The 25,521-nt window shown below is 40.0% G+C and overlaps 1 protein-coding gene across 1 annotated transcript in view; it reads left to right on the top strand.

The window, feature by feature from the left end:
- The first annotated feature begins 1,660 nt into the window (after positions 1-1,660).
- The window catches only part of TMEM117 (transmembrane protein 117), a 204,063-nt gene continuing 180,202 nt past the window's right edge, over positions 1,661-25,521 (top strand). Inside the window, exons 1-2 of the mRNA XM_065854241.2 lie at positions 1,661-1,796; positions 3,823-4,127. Coding sequence (XP_065710313.1) covers positions 3,851-4,127 — 277 coding nt within the window. The 5' untranslated portion in view covers positions 1,661-1,796; positions 3,823-3,850. The remainder of the gene's footprint in view (positions 1,797-3,822; positions 4,128-25,521) is intronic.

Below are 25,521 nucleotides of genomic sequence, written 5' to 3'. Positions count from 1 at the left end.
CTTGGTGGCTTCAAAAACTTGCTTGCTGATTTACTATCTGAAAAGTGTTCACAAACTCTCTGTAGTTGTAGCATGGGTTTCCGTCAGAGCTGAAGAGAATTTGGTTTTAGTGTGTAGGTGCATCAAGAGTGTGATCTCCTGTGGTGGGTGCTGCCTCCTTCTCTGTGGATTCTCATTTGTTAGACAGAAGGAGACTGATGTCTGCAACCGTGGCGTTGCACCCAGAACTGTTGCATGAACAGGCAGTGTTGTATGCTGGATTTCTGTACTCTCTCATCACGCATGATAATTTTTTGTCTCTGAATTTTAAATTTCTATTTGCTGTAAAGATAGCTTGGGGGGGGAGGGTAGTGTTAAATATTGAATGTTGCATCTCTACCTGAAACTGAGGGTCTCATAGGTTATTCCACTGAGGAAGATAATGTGGACGTTATGTCAGATACTTTCAAGACAGTTATGTTTATTTACAAAAATATATAAAACTGTATTGGCGTAAGTACAGACGGGATATACAGGTCTTCATCTGGTGCTTTTTCTGCCTGTGCTGGTCTTCTACAACATGACTCAGCTAAAGACTCTTCTACATTCCTCAGTGGACATCAGCCACATTCCTCCACACCTTGGCCTGAAGTAGTGAAATGTATACCCATGTTTTAAGTTAGATGCCATATTTGAGTTGTCTGCTTCAATGGAATTACATGACTTTTCACAACAGTACATTGAGGCTATGTCTGGCAACTTCAAGTTGTTTTCACCTGTGTTAAGCAATGAGCAGAACTAGTATGTATTGCATTAAGACTTGGGCATGATGCAATGCTGAGAGCATCTTATAAACGTTTTTCTGGGATGTCAGCAATACCAGCACACTGGCACTAGGGACCACATCCCATGTAAAAAGGCTTTGGTTGGCAGTTTGGCTGAAGTGCAATGTCAACAGCTCTGTCAGGCTGCACAGAGGCGTTTTGCCTGACACAGTGACAATACCGACTGTCTATGGACCCTGGTGACTGGCCGTGGCCTCATGATGGCCCCTTCCCATGTAAACAAGATAGATAGCAACCTCCCCTCTCTAAACATGAGGGTTTCCCCAAATTTTCCTGAATGATCTAGCTATTATTGCCAACCCCATGCTTTTGCTTTGGGGTAATACCTCTCCAGATTTGACCTTGTATTTCCCGTATTTGTGATTTTCTGGAGCTAATTTACTTAATGCTGAAGTCTGACCGGTAAGAACTGAGTGTCGCTCCAGTTTCGTTCACCTCCCCCGGCTGAACGACCCCGCGTGCCTCCCAGGCCCCCATTTTCCAGGGTGAACAAAGACACCCGCGGGAACAACGCGCACGTTTCGTGTCCTTGCTGGCAGGCTCCGGGAGGAAGGGACAGTCAGGGAGAGCCACGGGCGCCGGGACCCTGCCGCAGCGGCACCGCCCGCCCCGCCGCGGCTGCAGCACTGCCGGGGCCGGCGCGGCCGCGCTCGCTCTCCCGGCGCTCGCCCGCTGCCGGGAGCGGGGCGGAGAGGAGAGGAGAGGAGGGGCCCCGCCACCGCCACAGCCGCCGCCGCCGCCGCCGCCGCAGCCGCTCCCTCCCTCCCGCGGGGGGCGGGACGCCGCGGCAGCGCCAGCGCCGCTGTCAGCGCCCGAAGTGCTGGGGGCCGTGCCGGCCGCGGGCAGCTGCGGGGGGCGGCCGCCGCGCAGCGCAGCGGAGCGGCACCTGGCCCGCTGCTGAGAGCCGTACCGCGGCAGTTGCGAAGCCGCGCCGCACAGCACCGCGCCCGCGGCGCCGGATCCCCCGTCACGGTGAGTGAGTGAGGCGGGAGCGGGTAGCGGGCAGCCCTGGCCCGGCGGCACTGCGGGAACCCCGGGCTCTGTATCCCGGCGGGGAGGCGGCGGCCGCAGCTGCACGGGGTAACGCGGCCGCGGGTCCCCAGGTGTGCGCCGGGGGCAGTGGGAAATGGGTCGATTTAACAGGTTGCGATGGGCGACTGATGCGCGGCTTTCTTGACATCCTCAGTTTTGGCGTCGAGATAGTCAAGAGCAGGGTTTTTATCAGCGATTTCGCACCACCGCTATTTCAAATATTGGTTTATTATGCTATAAAACGCTTCCTAGGAAGCTGCGTCTTCGCTTGGGTGTCTAATAACTCTCGGGTGTCCGACTGCTGCCAAAAATGTCAGGACACAGGGTTGTTTATCTCCAGACCCATTCGGGCTTTAAGATGGTCCGTACACGTAAGGAAATGTCAAAACTTTTCTTCCCATTAACATGAATAAAGGAGAGCATAAAATAGCTTTGGGCATCTTCATGGCTGTTTAATCTCCCAAAAGTGATATCTTAGGCTACTGGGCCAATGACCATTTCTTTAACTCACTTTATTAATGAAGTTTTCAAAGGGTTCAGACTTCCTTTTGCTGACTTTTAAACTCTCTACTGTGTGTGTGGTTTGTTTTTGTGGTTTTTTGTTTTGTTTTGTTTTTTGTTATTCATATGTAATTTATGCATAATAGGACAGATTTTTTTTTTAATTTAATGAATGCATTGTCTGAATTTGCCAAGAGTTCTATCCTTTTGATTTAATGGGTACAGGTTTCTTTGTAATTTTACAAAAATAAATCGGATTATAGAGTTAAATAATTTTGAAAGGTCTGCCTAAAGAGAGGCATTGTAATTCAAGTCGTTTCTAAGTTTGCCAAGTGATACTTAGTCAGAAGTCTAAGAAGGGATGAGTAATTGATTAGGGGTTTTTAGGTCTTTTGCTGTGAACTGAATTTAGGTTTTTTTTCTCCTGTAGGGCTTATGACATTTGCAAAAATCTGTACTGTTCAGTTAAGTACACTGTATCCTTCAAGGATCATGCTGTAATAAACAAGCTATATTATTAGATACTCCTTTTTTTTTTTTTCTTCCTACACTCTGTGTCCTTTGAATAATTGTGGTGTTCCACAACAAAAAGGCCTTGTATCTTTGTGCATACAAATTGGTTCAACAGGATGAAACAACTAATTTGTTGTGAATAAAAGAAAAAGAAATCAAATGGCAAACAAATGAAATGTTAACCATGCTCAGTTGCATTTTTCTGTAGCTGTGGTTCATAAGTCGGTAAGTTTCAAAATACAATTTCTGTATTCGTACAAAACAGTCTGTGCTCAGGGCATTTTTATTTTCTGGTTTTGAAAATATACTTAATTATAGGTGTACTCCCTGAAGTCAGTGGAAACATCTCCACAGACTTGCCTGAGCTGCAGGGCTTAATTCTAGTAACTTTACAATTGTGTTATTCCTTCATATAAACACAAGTTTCTCAAGTGCTGGAGTCTACGCTTGTAAACTTCCAGGAGATGAAGCAGTAGAAGACCTGACTGGACTTATGGGAGTGTTCCATCCTTCTCCTATAAGGAGAAATATTCAGTTTAGGCTTAGCGTGAACATTTGTGAAATCTGTGTTGTAATTTTTTGGAATGTGTCCGGAAAGGCACTCTGAGTTTCATGTAGCTGCTCATGTTCTCACATGCTGTATTTTCATGCCCCATGTGGAGCAATACTTTTAAAGAGATAACATAGAAATGTTTGAGACTGAAAATCCTCTGCTATAATGGATTTATGTTTGTTGTTTTTACAGTGGAATGGGCAAAAATTTCAGTTTTTCTGTACCTGTATCTCACATTGTCTTTTGATTGAAACTTTCATTGCTAGTCAAGTCTTAAGTGTTAAAAATTACTGATGACAAGGTTACAGTGATTTGATTTTTGGAACGTGCAGGTATCTCCTAAGCTCCAAGAATTCCAGGTATATATATAATATTATGCTTTTGTGTCTTTACATACAGGCAAAGAACAGCCCTGAAATATCTGAGGATGGATAAAGACTTCCGCTACTACTTCCAGCACCCATGGTCTCGCTTAGTTGTGGCTTACTTAGTGATCTTCTTTAACTTCTTAATATTCGCTGAGGACCCTGTATCTCACAGTCAGACAGAAGCCAATGTTATTGTTGTTGGTAATTGTTTCTCCTTCGTAACAAATAAATACCCCGAAGGAGGAGGCTGGAGATTTTTGAAGGTGTTTCTGTGGCTGCTCGCCATTCTCACAGGACTGATAGCTGGGAAATTTCTTTTCCATCAGCGCCTGTTTGGTAAGTTGCCTGATCAACATACTGGCTTCCTGATAATGGCTTTCTGACTCCCTCTTTTACCTTTCTACTCATTGCAATTTTGTAAGCTTTGCTATTAATCGCTTCAGCTGTTCAGAGCTGTATAGAACTCAGTGCATCAAAGCTTATGTCATCATGGAAATTAATGCCATGTCTACTTATGTGAGTGTAATTCACAATGATTTCCGTCAAAAAAGACTAAAAGTAGGGAAAGCTGACATGTTTGAAATACTTGAGAGGTCAGTGATTTTCAGTACTCTAAAAAACACTTCTTTGCATCTTCAGAGCGATTTTAAAATCTTATTATATAATTTTCTCAGCAATTAGAAGAAAATACATTGTTCCTTGGGGCAGCAACACTACATGTCTTGTCAAAAGTCACGCAAGTGGAAACAGAGTCTGTATTAGCAGAGCTGTGCTGAAGAGCTCTCATGTGAAAACAGGAATTCTAGAGAAGCAGGACCTGTCTGTCTCTTAGTACAAGAGTGAGTCAGTGAAATGGAAAGGTAGGAAGTGGAAAAAAACATGACAGTAAACGCTTTCGTACACAAGATGTGACTAAACTCAGGAAATTACTGCACATGGACTGACTGAAAGGAATGGAATGACCCTGGATTAAATTCTGAGACTGAGAACTTAGATGTAAATAGATATACAAAAATATCTGTAATTGTCTGAACTGAGTCATAGAAAATGTTGCATCTGAGGTCTGAAGGCTGTTTCTCAGCTTTTAGAGATAAGTAGAAATAATGGAAAAGATTAGTTCACTCCTGCCAGCTACACCGTTCCTTGAAACGTCTGATTCTGGGTGTGTCATTGCTGGTCTAGGTAGACTAGTCCTATGTTCCTACACTGGTAGGACTGCAGGATGGATGGTTACGAGAACATCTCGAAGCACATGAGCAATAGGCCATTTCCGTAGTGTGTTTTGTTCTATTAAGATAGAGAGCGAGCCACTGTTGTTTCAATAAATCAGATGTAAAGCTGTTATATCAAGGGCTGAACAAGCAAAGCCACATTAAGATACTTCTCTTAATAGAGACTTCTCTCAAAGCACTTATTCAGAAAAATAGTCAAGCATCTTGATGGCTGTTTGGTGGATATTTTACCTTAACATAATGGTAAATGTAAGATGTCCTCATAAAGAGAACATTTTACCTTAGCTCCTGGGCTCTGGAACAAACACGATCACAATAATTCTGGCTTCCACAACTGAATAATGATTTCATTAAGTTGGAGAAGATTAGGGAAAAGTAATGAAACTGATGATAAAATTGGAAAATAAACCCTATAGTGAAAGGATTGAGAGGATAAAGGGAAGATTACAGGGTGACTTGCTTAAATTTGACTTGAAGGACAGAACCTTCAGTCCAGCAAATGTATTGCAAGGTCCAGTGCTTGGAAGTGGCAAATAGCCAGCACTTTTTTTTTTTTAACTGAAAGGGCAGACAGTCAGTGGAACAAGGTGTCACAGGATGCCGCTTCATCAAGAGATGTGAATTTTTGGGAATATGTTCTAATCTGACTACAGAGTACTTCTCTACCATCTGTCTAGGTAGGTTATTATGGTAATTCCTTCTGGATTTTTAAGTCTATATCATAGATAGGGTGTAGCTTAACATAAGTGTTAAAGTGACTTGAATCAGCATTACTGGCAAAACCAGAAAGTCTACCCAGCCTTCAGTGTCTGCTGCTCCATTCAGGAAACCAACAGTCAAGAGATTCCCACCCCTGATGGCAATGCTGGCTTATGCATATTCATGGTTATGGTTTAGGTGACAAATATGGCTGTAGATACAATCTGATTTGAGGATAGTTGCTGCATGTTGAGTTTCTGCCACAGTTTCACCCTCCTAACCCCAGACACACCATTTTAGTGCCTCCCTGGAGCCAGTGCTGCTGTTCCTGTGATGGAGCAGCGAGCCAGCTCAGTCAGCTGGTCCCAAGGAAAAGCAGTTGCTTCTGATGTTGCTACAGCAGCTTCTTGAGCTGACGTGATTGCTTGGGTGCCAGTGCCGATGCATCGGCCAAGGACTGTGCCGCCAAGATAGCCAGGGGCCACGGCAGCCCTGCCTCGTCTTGGCTTGAGTGCTGTGGGACTGACTGCACCCACACGGTGTGTCAGTGGGAATGTGCTGTCGCTTGTGATACACTGCGAGCAGATGGCAAGGCTGTGTGACTGGAGATCTGATTGTGTTACTGATGGATGTGGCCATGCTAGCTGTAAACTAGCTCGTGTGCATAGCAATTGCATTGATGAGATAATGATGTGGATTTACAGTTTGAGTGTATCTCTGGTTCTCTAGAGGATTTGTACAGGATTTATACATTTGTACAGGATTTATATATTTGCTGAAATCTTCCCTGCCAGTTATTTGCACTATTTTAATGTCTCCACTGCCTAGAAATTCCTCATTTTGTTGAGATCCTCATTAAGTATGTCCTCTGGATCTTCTAGCATCAAACACTTTATGAATTCAGCCTTTGACTGTTTTTAATTTCCCTAGTCTATAAGTAGCTGCTGATTTTGCCCTTTTTTCCCCCCCTCTTATTTTTTCACCATGTATAATTGTTTGGAACCATTCTATTTTTAAACCCTTGTTCATTTATTTATATTTCTCTGCTAAACTCTGTTCATAAGGGAAAATGTGACTTGTTGTTTCTTATGGTCTGTGAATAACTTCCTGCAGTCAGGAAACCAAATAGCACCAGTCAATCTTCCCCTGTCAGATCTTGGTTCACAGTGTATGCTGCAAATTGAAATTGAGAAGGATTAGTCTGCACATCTCACTTTAGATGAAGAGGGGTGGAAAGGATTTTCTTTCTCCATGCCCTTCCTGCTCTTTTGTCCCTTGTCTTCTGTATTTCTTGCTGCTGAGTTTGCATATGAACTAGAAAAAATAGCGTAGCTAGAACTACATTACAATACAGTTTACCATTTGTGACAGACACTGTCTGATAGCCATGACTGGCATGAATTATAGAAAGAATAGAATTAAGTTCAAGCACATTATCTTTCTAAAAGTGGAAGGAGAGGTGCTGGAAACATCATTTAGGCTTCATCGCTCTGAGTTTATAGGGGGACAAGGGAGTAGGTAAACTATATTGTTGAGAAGTAGAGATTTCCACCAGAGGACATGGTGAGATGTTTTCTGTTGGTAATATTCATTACAACCTTTGAACAGTAACCTCTTGAAGAACTTATTCAAGACCCTGCTCGTGACTTAAAACAAGATTAGAAAACAATTACATTTCTTGCTCTTCAGTCAAGAAGTTACGCCATTTGATAAACATCTCCCATGATAAATATTTCCAAGGAAAACAGCATTTATCTGGTACATTCTTTATATTTTTATGGCATATGGTCAGAAGAAAGAGAATTTTAAAATTGCCTTTTGGCTGTTACCCACTATATTCTTTTGATTCATCACTAAGCATACCTTCTATTTGGTTTGGTACTGTGTTCTGCCATGCTTTTTATTTTGCAGTGGAAAAAGAAAGGTCGTAGATGAATATTGGAAGTCTGGGGAAATAAAAAATAAATATATATACCCCTGTTATTTTTTGTTCTGCATGAGACAGTTACTTGAGGCAGGGAAAAGTGGCATCTTCTTTGCAGTTACTTAGAGATTTCTTGATTTATTTTCTGCTTTATTAAAAGCAGAAAGAGCTTGCAAACTGACCCCATTTGATAACACTGTGTATTCAGAAAATGCATTCAAATCTTAAATCCTGACTTAAAAAAATTCTTAAATAAGCTCTTGCACATTTTTCATATGGCTCTGGGGCACTGTCTGGAAAATGACACAGTATTTACTTTGTAGAAAGTGTATGTTTTTATTGTCACCTTCTCAGCAGATGCACAGACTCAGTTCTGTACTCCAACCTCAGACCCAAATTTGGAGTTCAGTGGGGAGTCTTATGGTCCAAAGTTCAGACTGTGTGTTTTGCAACAATAGATATAAATATGATCCATCATGAACATTTAAAAACATTTTTCATTTGAATAGACTTTTAGTATGGGCAGTATACTTAAAAATGTATCCATTTTCTCAGTCTAGCATCTTTGCTTTTACTGTTTCCATATGTAATAATGCTTAGCTTATGCTGCATATTAAATAATCATTTTTTAAAAACACACATGTAAAAACATACCAAACTTGCATGTGTCTCCATGCCCATTTTTTGGATTCCAAGTGATTGTAAAAATGTATTAAAATCTGATTAAAAGCCTGTGATTACAGAGACTGGATTTTATTCAATGAGTGTGCCTGGATTTACATTTGTAAGTTCCTTTCTAAATGATGTGGATGGAAACTAAATACTTAATGTGTTAGAACAAATTACAGAAAACAAGATATATAGAACTAAAGCCATATTTCTTAAAATAGGGGAATCATAATACTGCAGTGAAATCTGAGCAGTTGAATAAATGTTGAATTTAATGGCTGATCTCTTACAAGTGTTCACAGTATGCAGTTTGTTTAGAATTAAATGATAATTTCAGCTTCATAGACACTGGAGTGAATGAATAAATAAAGGAGACATTGGAGGAATTGCATTGATCTGTGGGTACACAGTAATGTTGCACATATTTTAATGGACAGTAGTGCCATGCTGGGAGCGATTTCATGATAGACAGTTTCAAACAGAACACCCACAGAGGACCTGTTGTCTGAAAGGATCACTCTTTTTGTCAAACATCTTATCTGGGAGACTCTGAAAGATTTTGCAAACCTATTATAAACAGACTCTTCGATGTTTGCTTTTATGCTGAAAGTTAAATTGTGTATGAACTGAAACAATGAATATATGGAGATTGCAAGAGGAAATTAGGCAGAATGGGATTTAGTCAGGATAATAGTGCACTACATAAGAAAAGTGAATCTGTTAGGTGTTAATCCAGTAGTACATATATGATTAATTAGTATCCTTATGTATTAGGAGTCATGTTATTGTAAAATCTGAGCTGTGGTATTACTGCTAGTGTTGCTGTGGCATTTCATCTTCATAGTGGTGCTTGTGCAATGGCTAATGAACCAAATGCGATCTCTTTTGCAAAACAAACAAACAAACAACAACAACAAAAAAGAGAGATGTGATAGATTTTTGTTGTTTTTATTTTTTGTAGTTTTTTCAGCCAGATTGTTTCGTATTCTTGTTTGATAGTAGTTATATGAACAGTTGTGCCACCATCTGTAGAATGTAGAATCATAGAATGTCCTGAGTTGGAATGGACCCACAAGGATCATCCAGTTCAACTCCTGTCCCTGCATATGACAACCCACAGTTCACACCATGTGTCTGAGGGTGTTGTCCAGTCTCTTCTTGAACACTATCAGGCTTGGGGCTGTGACGCCTTCCTGGGGAGCCTGTTCCAGGGCTCCACCACCCTCTGGGTGAAGAACCTTTTCCTAATGTCCAACCTAAGCTTCTCCTGGCGCATCTTCCTGCCATTCGCTCGGGTTCTGTCATTGGTCACTAAAGAGAAGAGATCAGCACCTGCCCTTCCTGCTCCCCTTGTGAGGAAGCTGTAGACCACAATGAGATCTCTACTCAGTCTCCTCCAGGCTGAACAAATCAAGTGACTTTAGCTGCTCCTCATACAGCTTCCTCTCCAAACCCTTCACCAACTTCTTAGTCCTCGTCTGGACACTCTACAGTAGCTTTAAATCCTTTTTATCCTGTGGTACCCAGACCTGCACACAGAGCTCCAGGTGAGGCCACACCAGTGCAGTGCAGAGCTGGACAATCACCTCCCTGCCCGGCTGGCAATGCTGTGCTGGATGCACCCAGGACACGGTTGCCCTCTTAGCTGCCAGGGTGATTGCCCGGTTCTCCCGTTTGTCCACATCCCTCTGCAGGGCCTCTCTGCAGGGCCTCTCTGCTGTGCAAGCGATGGGTGCATGGCAATACTTGGATAAAATTCTAAACTGACTGATAGAGCATATTCTTTTCTGTTGTCAGCTCTGTATCTTACATTACAATAAGATCTGTCGCTTAATACCCAGCAACTTTGTTCCTGCTTTTTCTTTTCCATTGATGACTTCAGCCTGATAGGAAGCAACTAATGTAATAGCTGGTAAAAAATACTGTCTTCAAGAGCCCGTTTGGTATGAATTTTAATAACAATTATCAAGTTAATGCTGTTGAAGGCATTCAAGGTCTACTGTGATTTCTTCACAGTCAATTCACCTCTTTTGTTTCCAGTAAAATGTTGAAGCAATACAATAAGATTATTTTGGTCCTACAAAATGTGTGCCAAGGGGCCAATCTAACAGTTTGCTAATAATAACACAGAAATGACTGTGAGCAAGCATTTCTGAGAGCCAGAATCCTCAACAACAACAACAAAAAAAGGCACATAGAAAAGGAGAAGCTCACAGCCAGCCATTGAAGGAGTGCAGGCTCATCAGATTCCAGCTCTGGCACATTGCCAGTAATTAAGATGTCAGTTTAAAATAAACTTTACATCATTCACGAGGGAGACCACAAGTGACCTTTCAAATATAAATGAAAAACATGCAAGTGACCTCCTAATTTCTTCTTTTACTCTTGTATTTTTAGAAGAGCTGTAACACCTACTGCTTCCTCTCTTCAGGCTCGATGAGAAGAATGCCATCTTCTGCTCTTAGCATTAGTTGTGGAAACAATCTCATACCATATTACCTTTGCATAGTAAATTATAGAGTTTAATTGAAGAGATACAGGCAGTAGCTACAACAAGATTATTATCTCTTTGGTGAAAGCTTCGGTTCTCCTGGAGGTGCGTATCCCATTCCCCAAGGCACAGCATGAGACTGTGAGAAGCGCTACATGTGTCAGATTAATGGGAAAGCTCTATAGAATATTTAGCATTCAGTGACTGAAAACTAAAAATAAGTTCATTGCCGCTTAATATTGATGAGTCAGCTCTGTGTTTTGATCTTTTTGACGTGACTTCCAGATTTTTATTTCCATTTGAGACTGGGGTTGAGTTTGGAATGATGCCTGCCACTTACAGGAATAATACGTCTCCATTCCCTGATTTCCAGGAATAGAAGTGAGCTTACTCCTAGCTGAGGCAGCCTGATGGGCATAGTGCAGGTGCAACCTAGTGCAGGGGCAAATTGATTCTATCCTTATTCCATACAGTGAGGAGAGGGAGAGAGTGTTAGCATGGAACATCACCTTGCCATGTGTCCAATGGAGAACCCCAAGGAGAATATGATCTCCTTGGTCATGCTATGCCCTTTCCAAGGTCCCCTTTAGGCTGTCAGAGTGGCCTGGAGGTCCTTCAGGTACCAGACAACATGTCTCTTTGTGAGATTTTGCTGGGACTCTAAGTCAGCCTGTGCATCTGCCTTATAAAGTCATATATTTCATTTTTTTTGTGAAAAAATTGAGACCAACCAAACAAAAGCATAACAACAATAACAAAAAACAAAACTGCCACAACATTCTGGTGTTTAAAAGCTTCTAACACATTATCAGGATTTAAGAACTATTCAGCAAATAGTAAGTGTGGTTTATACATTTCTTATAGATATTTTGCATATGGCAAAAGTTAAAAAAAAAAAAAAAGAAAATGTACTCACTAAGCAGAATGACTTTTGAGGAGAAGGGATAGTGATTGTTTCCTACAAGACAGGTAGGGCAGTAACACGATATTTCTAAACGTGATTCCTGACACAGACAAGGCACTTAACCTCTTCAGATGCTGGAGAAGAGTTTTCTGCTTTCTTCTTTCTCTGTTGTAGTCAAAAGGGGCAATGCCCCATTCCACGCTGGGTAGCCCCAGCCAGGGGATGGTAGGAACAGCAGAGACTTTTCTGCTTTGAGGATTCCGGGGCTCCCTGGTGCTTCTAGGTGAGAAAGGAGTCTCCCAGAGCCAGACTGGGTGCCTGGGTAGAGGCAGCAGCAGCAGAGCCTCAGGGCAAGGTGAACTGAGACAGGAACCATAGGTGTCGAGTAACTGCTCTGAGAAGCAATGATCATGTGAAGCTTTTACAAACAAAGGACTTTACATTCAATTTTTTTCAAAGCTTGGTTCAGATAAAGCATTATAATTTCCTTTGTTTTCTAAGTAAGATATTCTTACCCATTTACCATATTTCACTCCAAACATAGCTGTATTTTATTCCCAAGCAGAGTCAATTACACCATGTATCACATACCTGCCTTTTAGGAATGCTTTAACATTAAATCCACGAATGGCCATCAGTTGTTATTGCCCAAGCACCAGCGTGTTACGGTTCCCTGATGCCATCATGAAGGTGCCATTAGAACTGACTTTCACTCTGTGTAGTTATGCAGCCGCCCAGTCTCTGCAGCACAGTGTTTGGGAGGAAGACTTTTCTTTTGAAATTTTCAAGTAAAAATACTGATTGTAATTTAACAATGGTTATGACGGTATTTTAATGATGGCAGTGGTAATCAGAAAAACACTGAGTGTTTTCCTATTTTATATAAATATCCAAAAACATTTAACATGTTTCAAGAATTTAGGATTTCTTAGATTATATCTTCAAATAGAGAGGCAGAACAATACTTTATTAAGAAATCAGTTAAAAATTCCAAGCTACAATGTTTTCATGTTTTGCACTGATAGATGCATCTATCAATTAATCACCTGGAATGATAAAAAAATAATATATTTGGCATATTCAAAATGACTACTGAATAAATTATAGCAAGCTTCTGATTTTTATGTGATTATCAGCTATTTATTATTATGATTTAAAAGATCCTAAAATATAACAAACTTTATGGGTTAAACCAGTGATGCTTCTGGCTCAGTATCTGCCAGTAGCCCACTGCGGATGATGAGATAAAGGCATAAAATAGGGAAGACTGTACTGATAACTCCCAGAATAGTTTCCCAGCCCTCAATAATTTGTTCAGAGTTCAAACAAAAATATGTCTATTTTTAGAGGCCTTTGACAGTCATGCTGAAGACAAATAATAAAGGTAGCGGTTACCAGAGTCTTTGTTCCTGCCTACCTGTTACTAAGAAGCAAGTCCTCAGATTTTCACAGGTACTAGTAAACCCCCAAATTTACCAACTCCTTAATCCTTCTACTTCTGTTAAGATATTGGGAAATTTATTGGTTTTGGCCATTTGCCTGAAGTCTGGAAAAAATGAAATATTTTAAAACAATCTGTTGGTTGAAAAGAGGCAGATTCTTCTGCTGAGGTCTTCCTGTCTTTTAAAATGCCTTGAATTCATCTTTCATCTGCAACACTGGGGTGTGATCTTTCAAAGTGGACAGCTGCTTAGGGCTTTGTGGGCTCACTTATGCACATGCTGAATAATATTTTCTATTTCTGGGACACTGATGCAATGTGGGTCTTACTAAGAAGCACACTTCAATTCCACACTAAAGCAAAGAGGAGCCTAAATCTGTACAAGATTCTGCCAAACTCAAACATGCTAAACAAACAATGAAAATTAGAATAATGGCAGAGAGGTTGTGAAGAGATGAGGCAAGACTGAGGAAAATGTCCTTAGAAAGTCACAGTAGCAAGAGTATTTAATTTTAATTTACTTGAGAAAAAGGAAACAAGGCCTAAAAATTGAACATCCCAGCTTTAATTAACAAAACCCCACGAATATCCTAGCTCTCTTAATAATCTGTGGTCATAGTGACAAAAAATACGGATCTTAGTTCAATCTTGATTGTAGTGTGCTGAAGGTATAGAAAGTGAAGGAGAAACTGAAAACTAGTATTTTATGTGGAGTTTCTGTGGAATTCCTGACCTGAGGAATTCAGGGCTTAGCACAGCATTCAGTTTTGTATCACTTTCGTATAGCAAATGAAAATGTAAGGGCTTTGTAAATAGTTTTCTCCATGCCTTCCACTTTGCTGGATGTTCTTGATACATACCAACTTAAATTACTTTGAAGTGGTTTGGGGCCATGCTTGCATCCCATGCACCTGCTCTCTGTGGCAGCCAAACGTGGAGCAATTTTTACCTAACTTAGAGGTTGCTTCTGTATGGCCTGTCTAAATTCAAAGCGTAAACCAGGAGTACTACTCTCTTGGGGATATCTACAGATTTCCATCTCTCAGGCTACAGATAAAAAAGCAAACTTCTCTTTAGACTCTGTTTCTGATTGCTGTGCCGGTGGTACATAACAGAATGAATGCAGGCATCAGTGGCAGCTCTGCTGCCTGCACAGGCTTTGCCCACAATGTACCTGAAAAAGTCCTACCCTCTGTGCTCTGCCAACACCCATGAACTTTAGAGAGCCCAAATCCATTTTCTTTCAAATACTATGGTATTGTCATACATTTGCTGCAAAACACTCATTTGGTTTTGTGTCCTCTGGTGGTAATTCATACATTTTTATTTATTCTGTTTCCACGGATACTGCAGAAGTTCCTCCCTGTAGATGAGCTACTCCAGATAATACTTTTCCCTGGAACAATTACCCCATTTGCTGCAGAGCACAGGGCCTTCAGTTACCCCTCCTGTGGTTAGTGCCCTGGAAATCAGATTGACACCTGATACAGTTACATTAAAAGACCAAAACTGAGAGCAGGAATTTGCACTTTACTTACATTGAGGTATATCCAATGTAAGTATATCTTCAATCCCTCCTTTTCATTTTTATAGTTACAAACCTTATCTCTCAAGAGAAATGCCATAAAGCCATCTTATACTATTTTGTCTTGCTGAGGGAAGCAAGTTAAACCTGTTCTAACCATTTCCTTGGTGGGACGTATTATGGAAAGGTGAAGTCCTTCAAAGATAATTTCCTCAGAGAAGGAAGAACGTGTATTGCTGAGGATGCCAGTGTCACTTAGGTGTCTTTGGCACTATGAAAACCACTATTCATTTTGTGACTGCATAATTCATATTATTTGAAATTGAACTCTTTATAACTGGATCTCTCCTGGAGTCTCAGTGGATATTTTGTGACTATTGTAAACACCTCGAGACAAAATTTACAGTTATTTTTCAATGCAATGAATGACTACTGAATGTAGTCTAGCAAGATATTCCTAAAATAAATGAAACTTCAAAATTAGTGAAGACATTTTTGACTCTATTGAAGAGGTTTGACTTCCTTACAGCAAGAAGGAAAGGATCTTCCTCTGAAAGAGCTGGAAACGTTCAGCAGCAAAACCGAGAAAGTGGTCCATGACCTCAAGGAAAACAAGTGCCATGTGCTGATTTACATCTGTTCCTAGTTAAGACACTAGTGCCTCAAGATGGAGAGCTGTTTTTTGGCTATTTGAAGATTAAGATGTTGTGCGCTGTCATGCTGCACATAAAGCATTCTAGACCTGGAAGCTGCATCATTGACATGTCTTTATTATTTCTGTTTCTCTTAGATTCTGAACGAAATAAATTCTCATTCATCTAAAAGTCAGACAGATGCACCTTTAGAGGTGAAATGCTTTTCTCTAGTAGCATCAGACTTCCCAGGGAACAGCCTTTTGCTATGTTAACATTTAGAGGGGGGTAGAAAAGGCTTTCGCCCCCAACAGTTACCAGCACCTTTCTCCTTTGATTATTTCCATTTTGGTCATTCAGACCTGTCTGGTGAACCAAACTCAAATAGAATATCCCCTAAGCTTAGTTAGCTTGCCTCTTGCAACAGCCTCTGTAAAGTGCACCAGTGGAGGATTATACTGTGCTTGCTTCCCTTGTGATACTGAAATTTGGGAAAGACCACGTGCATGTCTCCTCACCAGCAGGAAGCTTCTCCCTGGGGGCTGACCTTAGTTTTTAATGGTTTCAACTATTTGAACTGCATGGTGACTTTCTTCCTTTACCCTCTTCAGTGAAAATGTCCTTTCTAGTGACTGTTATCTGAGCTAAAAGAGCTGATGAAATCCAGACTCTGAAAGGATGCCCAAACATTGCATTCCTTAGTGGTCACTTCTAGACTTTGTCCAAAGTTTACGGCTAAAAGAGTCAGGATCTCACCTTAGCCCATCAGTCCATCCTCATTTCCACTTTTCTTTCCCATTTCTCACCAAAATCTTACCCAATCCCAGATGACACAAAACTTAAGACTCTTCAGACATTGTACAGGCTGAAGTTTTCTATTAGAAAAATTACAATTATCTCAACTCTCGGTTAAGGTTTTTGTTGTATATGCGAAGAGCTTACAGAGGCATTCTGCATGTACCCAGAGATTTTCAGAATGCCTTTCTGGGTATCAAACTAAATCTTAACTTGGTTGAGGCTCACCTAAGTTTGTAAATAAAAATGAATTATTGATCCTTGGATTTACAGATGTGGTTTGATGTCCTGGTGCTGTTGGTTTGGAATCAGTATAGATTATATGCTTATATTTGTATAGTTGTCTTATAGCTTTTTTTATGTTGGACTCTCCTTCTGTCTTCAAACTTCAGACAGGTGTGCAAATATCTCTCTGGGGATGCATTCTGCCCTGAATTGCTCCAGGAATAGGTTTGTTGGACTTGGCAGTGTCAGGTTTACAGTTGGGGTCAATGGTCTTAAAGAACTTTTCCAACCTAAATAATTCTATGACTTTGTGATTCCTAAACTTACAGAAACTGTAGCTCTTTACAATGCATCAGCTCCACTATGGTTTCCATGCATCACCTTCCAGCAAAACAATTGAAGTCCTGCTCAGCTGGGATTCAGATTTATCAGGAGAATGACTGATAACAGGTCTGTTATTCTCATGCTGTGCTAATGGTTATGGCATATGAGCTCCTGCTGTTGTATAACAGGGGCAGTTGTTGCCATTACAGTCTGTGTAAACAGCAGGCCAGAACCACAGTTTGATATCAGAGGAAAATGAGCTTTGAGAAGCAGTTCAGACAGAAATATTTATCTTTCAGCAGAGGAGCACCTTCTAGTGGTATTGAATGAATATGACAGCTAGTTAAACGGTTGTTTTCTCAAATTAAGTAGACATTTAAATCCTAGGCGATGAATAGTAGTGAGTATTTCTGTACACTATGAGTAAATTGATAATTCACTTAAAAACAAATGAAAAAACCATACCTTAGCAGGAAAAGCATATATTCGGAAAAATTACAACATTTTCCAACTACAGTACTCTCCTCCACCCTCCGCCAACCTTCTAGCTTGCTAACTTTCTATGCACTTACCATGAAATAATATTTGTATGTGTTCTGCTGTGGAACCCACCCACCCTTTGGCTTTTTTTTAGTAATTTTGGTTTTATTTTATATCTGATTGAGCTCCAAAGGACATTTTCTATGGAACTGTTATTTTTTTTTAAAGTTTTACTGATTGTTAGCACAGTTTCTCCATCCAGTGTATTTCTAGTAAAGGGATATATCTTAATTTAATATTTGTCATGGTTACTTTTGCAAATAACAGGATCATATAATTTAAAATTAATTTTTTCCAAATCTACAAATAAATACAGTGGATATGGTAATTTAGCTGATATTGTGGATTTCTACTCTTTCAATTTGTATGTAGTAAATAATCCTTTTTGAACATCGTTAAATAGTATACATAATACAAATGAATGTTGTGCATTTCTAGAAAGGCAAATTAGGATTAATGAGCAATGCTTAATATTATGTCACTGCAGGAGATTTGTGCATTAGTGGAAGCTATCAGTGTGAAACATATTCATACTTAGATTTTCATGGGGTTCCTCTGAATTTTGCAGCTGTGTGAAAAAATATCAAATTCAAAAAGTCCAGTTTGAAGGTGTTTGAAAGAAGACGTAGCTATAGTTCTGCATTTTAATTCCGTAAACATAATCCTGTGTTATTGAAGTAGGGACTTGACTTTTTCTCCTGAATAGATTTTTCAGCATCTGGAAACTTCAACCACAAGTTGAAATAGGTCTTGCGAACATTTTAACCAGTGAAAGCTCCTTCCATGTCACTTGTTTTGTTTGTGCCATTATGAAATAGATTTGTCAAAATAACTAGTATTTTTGCATCTTCCATCCCATGGTAGGAGGGCAAAGGGATGGTAAGACAACTGGAAACCTGTGGCAAAGTTAACGGAGTCGGGGTTTTGTCAAGTGCTTTTGTAACAGTGGGCACAATATTCTGCAAAATATTGCAAATGCCACACAGTCACCTGTTAGAAGTACAACTACCTGACCCTAAGGCTGTTTTGAGTCCGGTAGAATAATAATCAGCTTTCCCATGTAAGATCTATGCAGCTTGCAGCACATATTAATACTGATAGAAGACTTAATTAACTGATTGTGTTCCTTTTTGGTGCTCAGACAATTGTCTGTCTGGATGCATCTACAGATGCTAGTTGAGAAGTATATAGCTCATGAAACAATAGTTTTCACCGGTCTGAAAATGTTCAGGCCCAAGCGCGTACCCCTGTATTTCATTGTAGGCTATAGAACCATCTTGCTTTTCACTGGAATATATTTACTCTTTTTCTCACAACATTAATTCTCCACTTGTGTTGTGCATTAGGCTCGTAAACATACTCTGTAACCCTTGAGGTTCCCATGTGTACAGGGCGAGATTTAGTCACAGTGTCCAGAACAGACAGCATAGTTGAAAATATTTATTGAAGGCAAGACATTAAACAAAACCCATGCTTAATCTGTACATACTGAGATTAAATCAGAAAGCTGTATCTGGTCAGGGTTGTTTTGTGTTTTTGGTGTTGTTTTTTGTTTGGTTGGTTTTTTTCTTTTCTGAATGCTTTACACCTCTGATTAGAACTAGAGAGAAGGAACCTCCTGCATGGGAACATTCATAGATACATAGAATGGTTTGGGCTGGAAGGGACATTAAAGGTCATCTAGTGCCACCCTCACTGCCGTGGGCAGGGACACCTTCCCCTAGATCAGGTTCCTCAAAGCCCCATCCTACCTGACCTTGAACATTCCCAGGTTTGGGACATTTGCAGTTTCTCTGGGCAGCCTGTTACAGTGCCTCACCACCTTCATGGTGAAGAATTTCTTCTTTATATCTAATCTAAATCTACCTTCCTTCAGTTTAAAGCCTTTACCCTTTGTTCTATCACTACGTGCCCTTGTGAAAAGTCCCTCTCCAACTTTCTTGTAGGCTCCCTTTATGAACTGGAAGGCTGTTATAAGGTCTCCCTGGAGCCTTCTCTTCTCCAGGCTGAACAACCCCAACTCTCCCAGCCTGTCCTCCTAGGAGAGGTGCTCCAGCCCTCATCTGCTGAGGTGGTTTACACAAAAAATAGTGTGCTCTGTTCTTGACCAGGAGAAAGTCTAGCTATTTTTTTAAATTGAAATGAGCATTGTTTCACTTCCTTTGAGACACAAATTGTTTTTATCAGAACACCTGCTGTCTCTTGTATTTGACTGAGCAAGTGATTACATTTTTTTGCCTTGAGGAAATGTAAATCCCTTTTTTTCTTGCTCTCTGTCAGACGTTTGTGGCTCAGCATGCATGATCAGTAGTGACCCTGACATTCCCCTCACTGAGTCCCAGAGGCAGCATTGCTTGCCTTAGTCCTGTAGAAAATCTCTGGCAAAACTCATGGTCGAATCTAAATCTCTTCTGAATTCCAGTTCAACACTGAGGCTGGTTGTAGGTGGCTGTTTTCTGTCAACCTTCACTCTGTGTGTTTTGTAGAAAGTGGCATTGCTCATTCAAAACAAGCTAAAGTTTTATTATGCATATTTGCTGTTGTTTAAACATATTAAATTATTTACATATAAACATATTCAACTGTGTTTACAGTTGTATATGTTCATATTGCAATTAGATTTGCAATTTACTGTGCCACAATACTGCATTTTGGACTGCTTGCCAAAATGACTATTTCTGAACCTGTAGATGCTCCTAGATGGATGATGACAAAATCTGCCTTGTTTTGTGACTCAAAAATGCTTTGTAATTGTTTATTTTAAAAGGCTGTGTGCTAGATAGCTTGTAAGCAACTCTATTTACTCTTGAAAATAAACTTGTGAATCAGTTTTAGTGCAGTTTCAGGAAAAAGAAGAAACAGTATAGAAAAAAAGAACATAAATATTTTGACAAGTCATTGCAGAATATCACTAAAGTGGTATTGAAAAACAGAGATTACAGCACTGCCCTTCAGAGTTCAGCATCAGCATTATGTGGCGTATAAGTACCACTGTGTTTCTTTTATTTGCTGTGAAATTTGGTTTCAAATGATTTCAAAGAAGGAAAACATAGTTTCTGTAGACACTACATATAAGATGATGAAACATTGTAGCTCTAATATTACAAAAAACAGAAGGATCATGAAATTAGTTTCATAGGTCTGGCAGTTAAAAAAGCAGGTTTCTTAAAAATCTAATTCTTAAAGAATAAAGAGTGCAAAAATATAATTAATACTTCCATGCCCTCTAACCAGTTTTTCTTTTGTTATGCAGTGAGGACATCCAAAGAGAGAAAATTTTTTTCACATTCATTTTATAACTTGGGATACAATTACACAGAATTAAAAAACCTCCACCTCAAGAACAATTGCATTAGCATTTTCTATTGCTAACACAGGGTTTTCAGTTGCTTCCCTACTAAAAAATGTTCTAAAACATTATAGGAAATCAATATCTATTTTTACAGGTTTCCTTTTAACTACATCAGCACAATTGTCTAAACCTGAAGTAATAGCATCAGTAAGAGTGAAGTCTATAATTTAAATTATATGTTGAATCTGTATAATGGGAATTGACAGATGCAGAAAAATTCAGAATTAGGCCTGCTTACACACTGTAGTTCTGGCATAGCCTTAAGTCTTCCCACATTATCTGCCTTTTACAGCTTTTTCACAACAGCAGCTCGAGGTTTTGCATCTAGGTAATATTAATGGCATTAATGTAAAGCGAAGAGGGAGATGTGGTGCTTTTATGAGTCCCTGCAATGTTTGGTACAGCCGATGGCACTGAACATTACTGCCCTGCTCTCTGTTGCCTTTGGGCAATCCATTAAGAGATGAAAATGTCAGTCCTTCCCTTGCAGCAGCACAAATCCATCTTCCTATTCTTGTTTTTGTATTAAAAGATGAATGTACATTCCTATGAAGATTTGAATTTCTGTTCTTTCCTTTGAGAAATAGCAAGCAATCATTAAAGACTCTGGCATTTTAGAGGAAGGCAAAGGATTATACATTTCACCTCCATTTGCTGACCAGTTTCTGGTCAGACCAGGCCCTTGAGACCACCCAGCTCAGGTAAGAAGGCTGCACAAGAAGCCTGATGGAAGGACATCTGGCTACTGTCAGTATTCTGACCAGTATTGGCTGGACTGGTGGGAAACTGGAGATCGGAGGTTCCTGTTGTCCCAGCACATGATGTACGTTGCAAGGACAGCACTTTTGTAGCTAGGGCAGTACCTGAGACCTTGACTATTACATTTTGTGACATTAGGTTGTATTTTACCTTAGACTGCAAAAGCTGAGAAGTGCAGTTCTCCCTGATTAAGGTTCACCTTTCCCAGACGGAAGAAGCCCCATCCATGCTGAGTCACATGGAGAGGAAAGGACCAAGCTGCTAAGTGGTGAGCTGGGAGAAGGCCTGAAAAGAGAGCTTGTGGGGGCTACAGAGGTGATTGGTCCCTGCATGGGGGACAGCAAGTCCCATCACCTCTGAGTACGGGCTCCAGGCACAGCATGGGGAGACTTGGTTGATTGTCTAAGGCAGGAGCAGAGAAGCCATATTTTCTTGCAAGGTGGATGGTGGACTTAGCCACATTACCTGCCTCTGCCATGGTTCTTCCATCTGTAGAATCAGTCTAGGCATATTTTTTCTTCTACTAAAGAGCTTTGGCTTCTGCTGATAAAAGCAGTGTACAAAGGTGAAGTGACAGAGCACTGGAACAGGCTGCCCATAGAGACTGTGGAGTCTCCTTCTCTGGAGACATTCAAAAACCCACCTGGACACATTCCTGTGTGTTCTACTCTAGATGAATCTGCTTTAGCAGGTGGGTTAGGCTAGGTGATCTCTAGAGGTCCTTTCCAACCCCAGCCACTCTGTAATTCTGGTTTAATTGTCTTTTGCTACTGTTCATCATAGCTTTTTGCCTAGTAAGGTGCTTCTGAGGTGTGAAACTTTGATACCAGAATACATTAATGTATGTATATTGAAGAGAAAACCAAACTTTCAGGAACATTTTAACATTTTCATTAAAATAGATAAGCTAATGTCTTAATAAGTGTGAAAATTTCAGGTAGTTTGTGTGTGTGATAGAAGTAGTTCAGAGACAAATGGGGAACAGTGGATGCGTAGTGGCTTTACTCAGAAAGCAGCTTTGGGATATTTGTAGCAAAATTCACCTCTTCATCTTAGAGGTTATTGTTTTAACAATTTTGCTTACAAAACAATTCCGAATTTACAGCAGTAAATGAGACAGTTGTTTCTCTTGACCACAGCTGAGAACATATACATAAACAATCAAATCTGTCAGGCCCAGGTCTATTTTGTTTTCATCTAGTATATTACAAAGTTGTCCACCAGTGTAATATCTCATGATCTAGATATGGTACATGAAAACTACCCACACTGTGCAGTCAGTTTTGTAGGTTAATACTTTATTACAACATTCAATAATGTCTTCAAACTCATTATGACAGTTGGGCAGTTAATTGGATGCTGTGTCCTCAGATTTAATCCTAACAAAGATTTATGGGAAACCCATACTAAACATACTTTGTCAGAGAAGAAGATGTTGACTTTGGCTCTTAGCTGTTCAGTTTATTGTTCATTTATTGTAGCAAAATGGAATAAAGTTTATTTAATTTTATTTGTTTATGTCAATCTATCTGGGGAATGTTATAATAAAACATTTTAGGAGCATGTTTTTCCAAGTAAAAATATGACCAAGTAAATATGAACAGATGTCTTATGCCTTTTAACTCTTATTTTGTAGAAAACTTGATTTCAATCAGGACAGCATTAGAATTAGTTCAGCCTAGTTGAACAAAAACACTTTAAAAAAGTGTGTTTAATTGATTATAGAATCACTTATGAACAGGCAAACAAATGTCTAGAAGACTTATCAGCTACTAGAGTGTATTCATAGCTGAGTATCATGAGGAGCATGAATAGCTGAGGGTAAGAGAGGGAAGGATTTTTCATTGGATGTGTTCCGAAGATGATTTTTAAAGATTACCCAGTGCCTTTCGACTCAGTTCAGCACGAGGCATGTTGTGTGAGAGGCCCAGGCCAGGAAAACAGATGACAGAGGCACTGGGACACATAATTTTGTAGCAATGCCCCATCTTCTTTTTTCCCTTCTCTTCTTCATTATTCAGAGTTTCTTGGGAATAATCTTTCCAGAAGCATAAGCTGGTTTCTTTCCTTTTCCTTCCCCTTTTTCTCTTATGTGTATGAGCACCTTGGGACTTCTGTTACAGATGGCTTTATTGATATAAAATTAATGAGCTTTATAGGGTTGTGTGGACCATGTAGGATTGCATCCAGCTACGGAAACAGACATGGAGACAAGGAGTAACTTTTATAACCCACTTTATTCCATATTTTTCTTTCAGTGGGACACAAAAGGAGCAATGCAGAAAAAGTGGTTTTACTACAGTTTCAGACTCCAAACCGTTTGTCCCTCCTTTTGCATGTGAGCCCAGAGCAGTGAACTGAGCAGCTAGGACACGTGCCTTAGTCCTGCATGAGTGAAATAGTGGAGTCCCCAGTTTGCTCCTGCTTGTCTCCAGCAAAGAATTTAGAGCAGGGCTGCCATCCATGCTGCCCTGCTCATATTCTTGAGGATCAGGGAGGACCAAAGGATCTGCAGCAGGAATCAGTATCATCTTGCCACATGCTATTTCGTGGTGATTTTTATCTTCTGAGTGCACTGAGATCTGGATTCTCCCCTGGAAAAGCAGGTCTCTGCCCATCGGCTTCCCGGGTCCTTCCCTGGCTGCTGGCACAGCACAGTAAGTGCTCCCCGATACTCTCCCAGGGCCACGATGGCAGTTGCTGAAATTGCTCTGTCATGTATGACCTGGGCCATGCAGCTCTTTGGGAGGGTCATGCTGACAGAAAGTAAAAAGCATCTCATTTTGCATCCTTCTCTGCATGTATACTTGCGTAATTCAGTCACACTGAGAACATAAAGGTCATTCTTGTTCAGCTACATGTGTTTTATGTTCTGATTACCTGATCAGAATGAAATTTCTCCCAAGATTTTTTTTTTTTTTTAGTCAAACTCTCACATTGACTTTGAAGCATTTCCTTACTGTTGTCTTAGTTTTTCTTTTTACACACTGAAGCACAGGCAGATGAACCCTAGACTTTGCTTGAGAATCTCTGCAATCCATTTTGATGCTGCTTGTAAAAGACATTGCATGTGGGTGGTGGAAGGGTTATATGTGAAGCTTTTAAATTATTGTATTAATCTTGAACTCATTGGAGGCTTTCAATCCAATCTTTAATTGAAATTTGAAATTTTATTCTTGCCAACTTTGGGTACTTGTGAGCACAGACTGCATTTATAGATGTTATAAAGGCAGCACTTAAGGAGGAAGCAACTCCAGATTTTTCCAAAATCGATAAGTGACATTGATAATATTTTCTACAGTTTCTTCTGAACTGAATGCCTCTTTCCTGATCAACAACAAAACATCATTCTAATGGTACTTGCTTAATATGTAACAGTAACATCTATATAGGAGATACTATGCAGTGAGAATAAAATGATCTGTCTGTACAAAAAGCCAACTGTTTTACTATTAAAAAGCACTAAAAAATTTAGTGCTGGTCTAAGTAATTGTTTCCTCTCCTGAAAAACCTCACATATTAGAAGTCCAGGCAGGTAAAACCCGAGAATCTCTGCTTCCCAGAGGTGTGAAGTTGTGTTTTCTAGCCCAGGACTTCAGTGAATTTTTATGTTTGCTTTTGTGTCCAGAAAAGCGTATTTTGCTTTCATGTTGAATTTTACCCAGACAAATTAACTTACTAAAAAGCAATACCGAGGTGGAGAAAGGAGAAATAAACAGTGTATCTGTACCTTTAAAGACTGAAAGGTAAAAATGGCAAGTGTTTGATTTTGGAAATAGCTTACTGTTTACAATCTTGGGTGCAATCAGGTGGGGGCAATAAACTCATTTCGCCTAGAGCTTCACATTAACATTCTCCTGTTCTATCCTTTTTCATGCTGAGAGCACCTTTGTTACTAAATGGCATTGACATTGTTCCTGTATCCCTCTGAGGTTTAAGTGTGTATTATAGTAGGTAATTGCCAATAAATGCCCTTTCATGGATTAAAAAGCTACATTGCTAATAACTCTGTCATGTTTCCAATAGACAATTCATGCAACAGATTTTTTTAAAGTGAATATTTTTCTTTTAAAAAAGAGAAATTGAAAGATTAAGTAATTATCAAAAGAAAACAAACAAAACTTACAATGAGTTGAGTACATAATGCCCCTGCACAGAATATAGGCACACGATTTTGCTATGAGATCCTGTGAGTTTGCAGGTACATCCATACACATG

This window comes from Patagioenas fasciata, chromosome 1 (assembly GCF_037038585.1).
Source record: "Patagioenas fasciata isolate bPatFas1 chromosome 1, bPatFas1.hap1, whole genome shotgun sequence".
NCBI lineage: Eukaryota > Metazoa > Chordata > Aves > Columbiformes > Columbidae > Patagioenas > Patagioenas fasciata.
The sequence above is the reverse complement of the archived record's forward strand: the minus strand, read 5'-3'. Positions and strand labels throughout refer to the sequence as shown.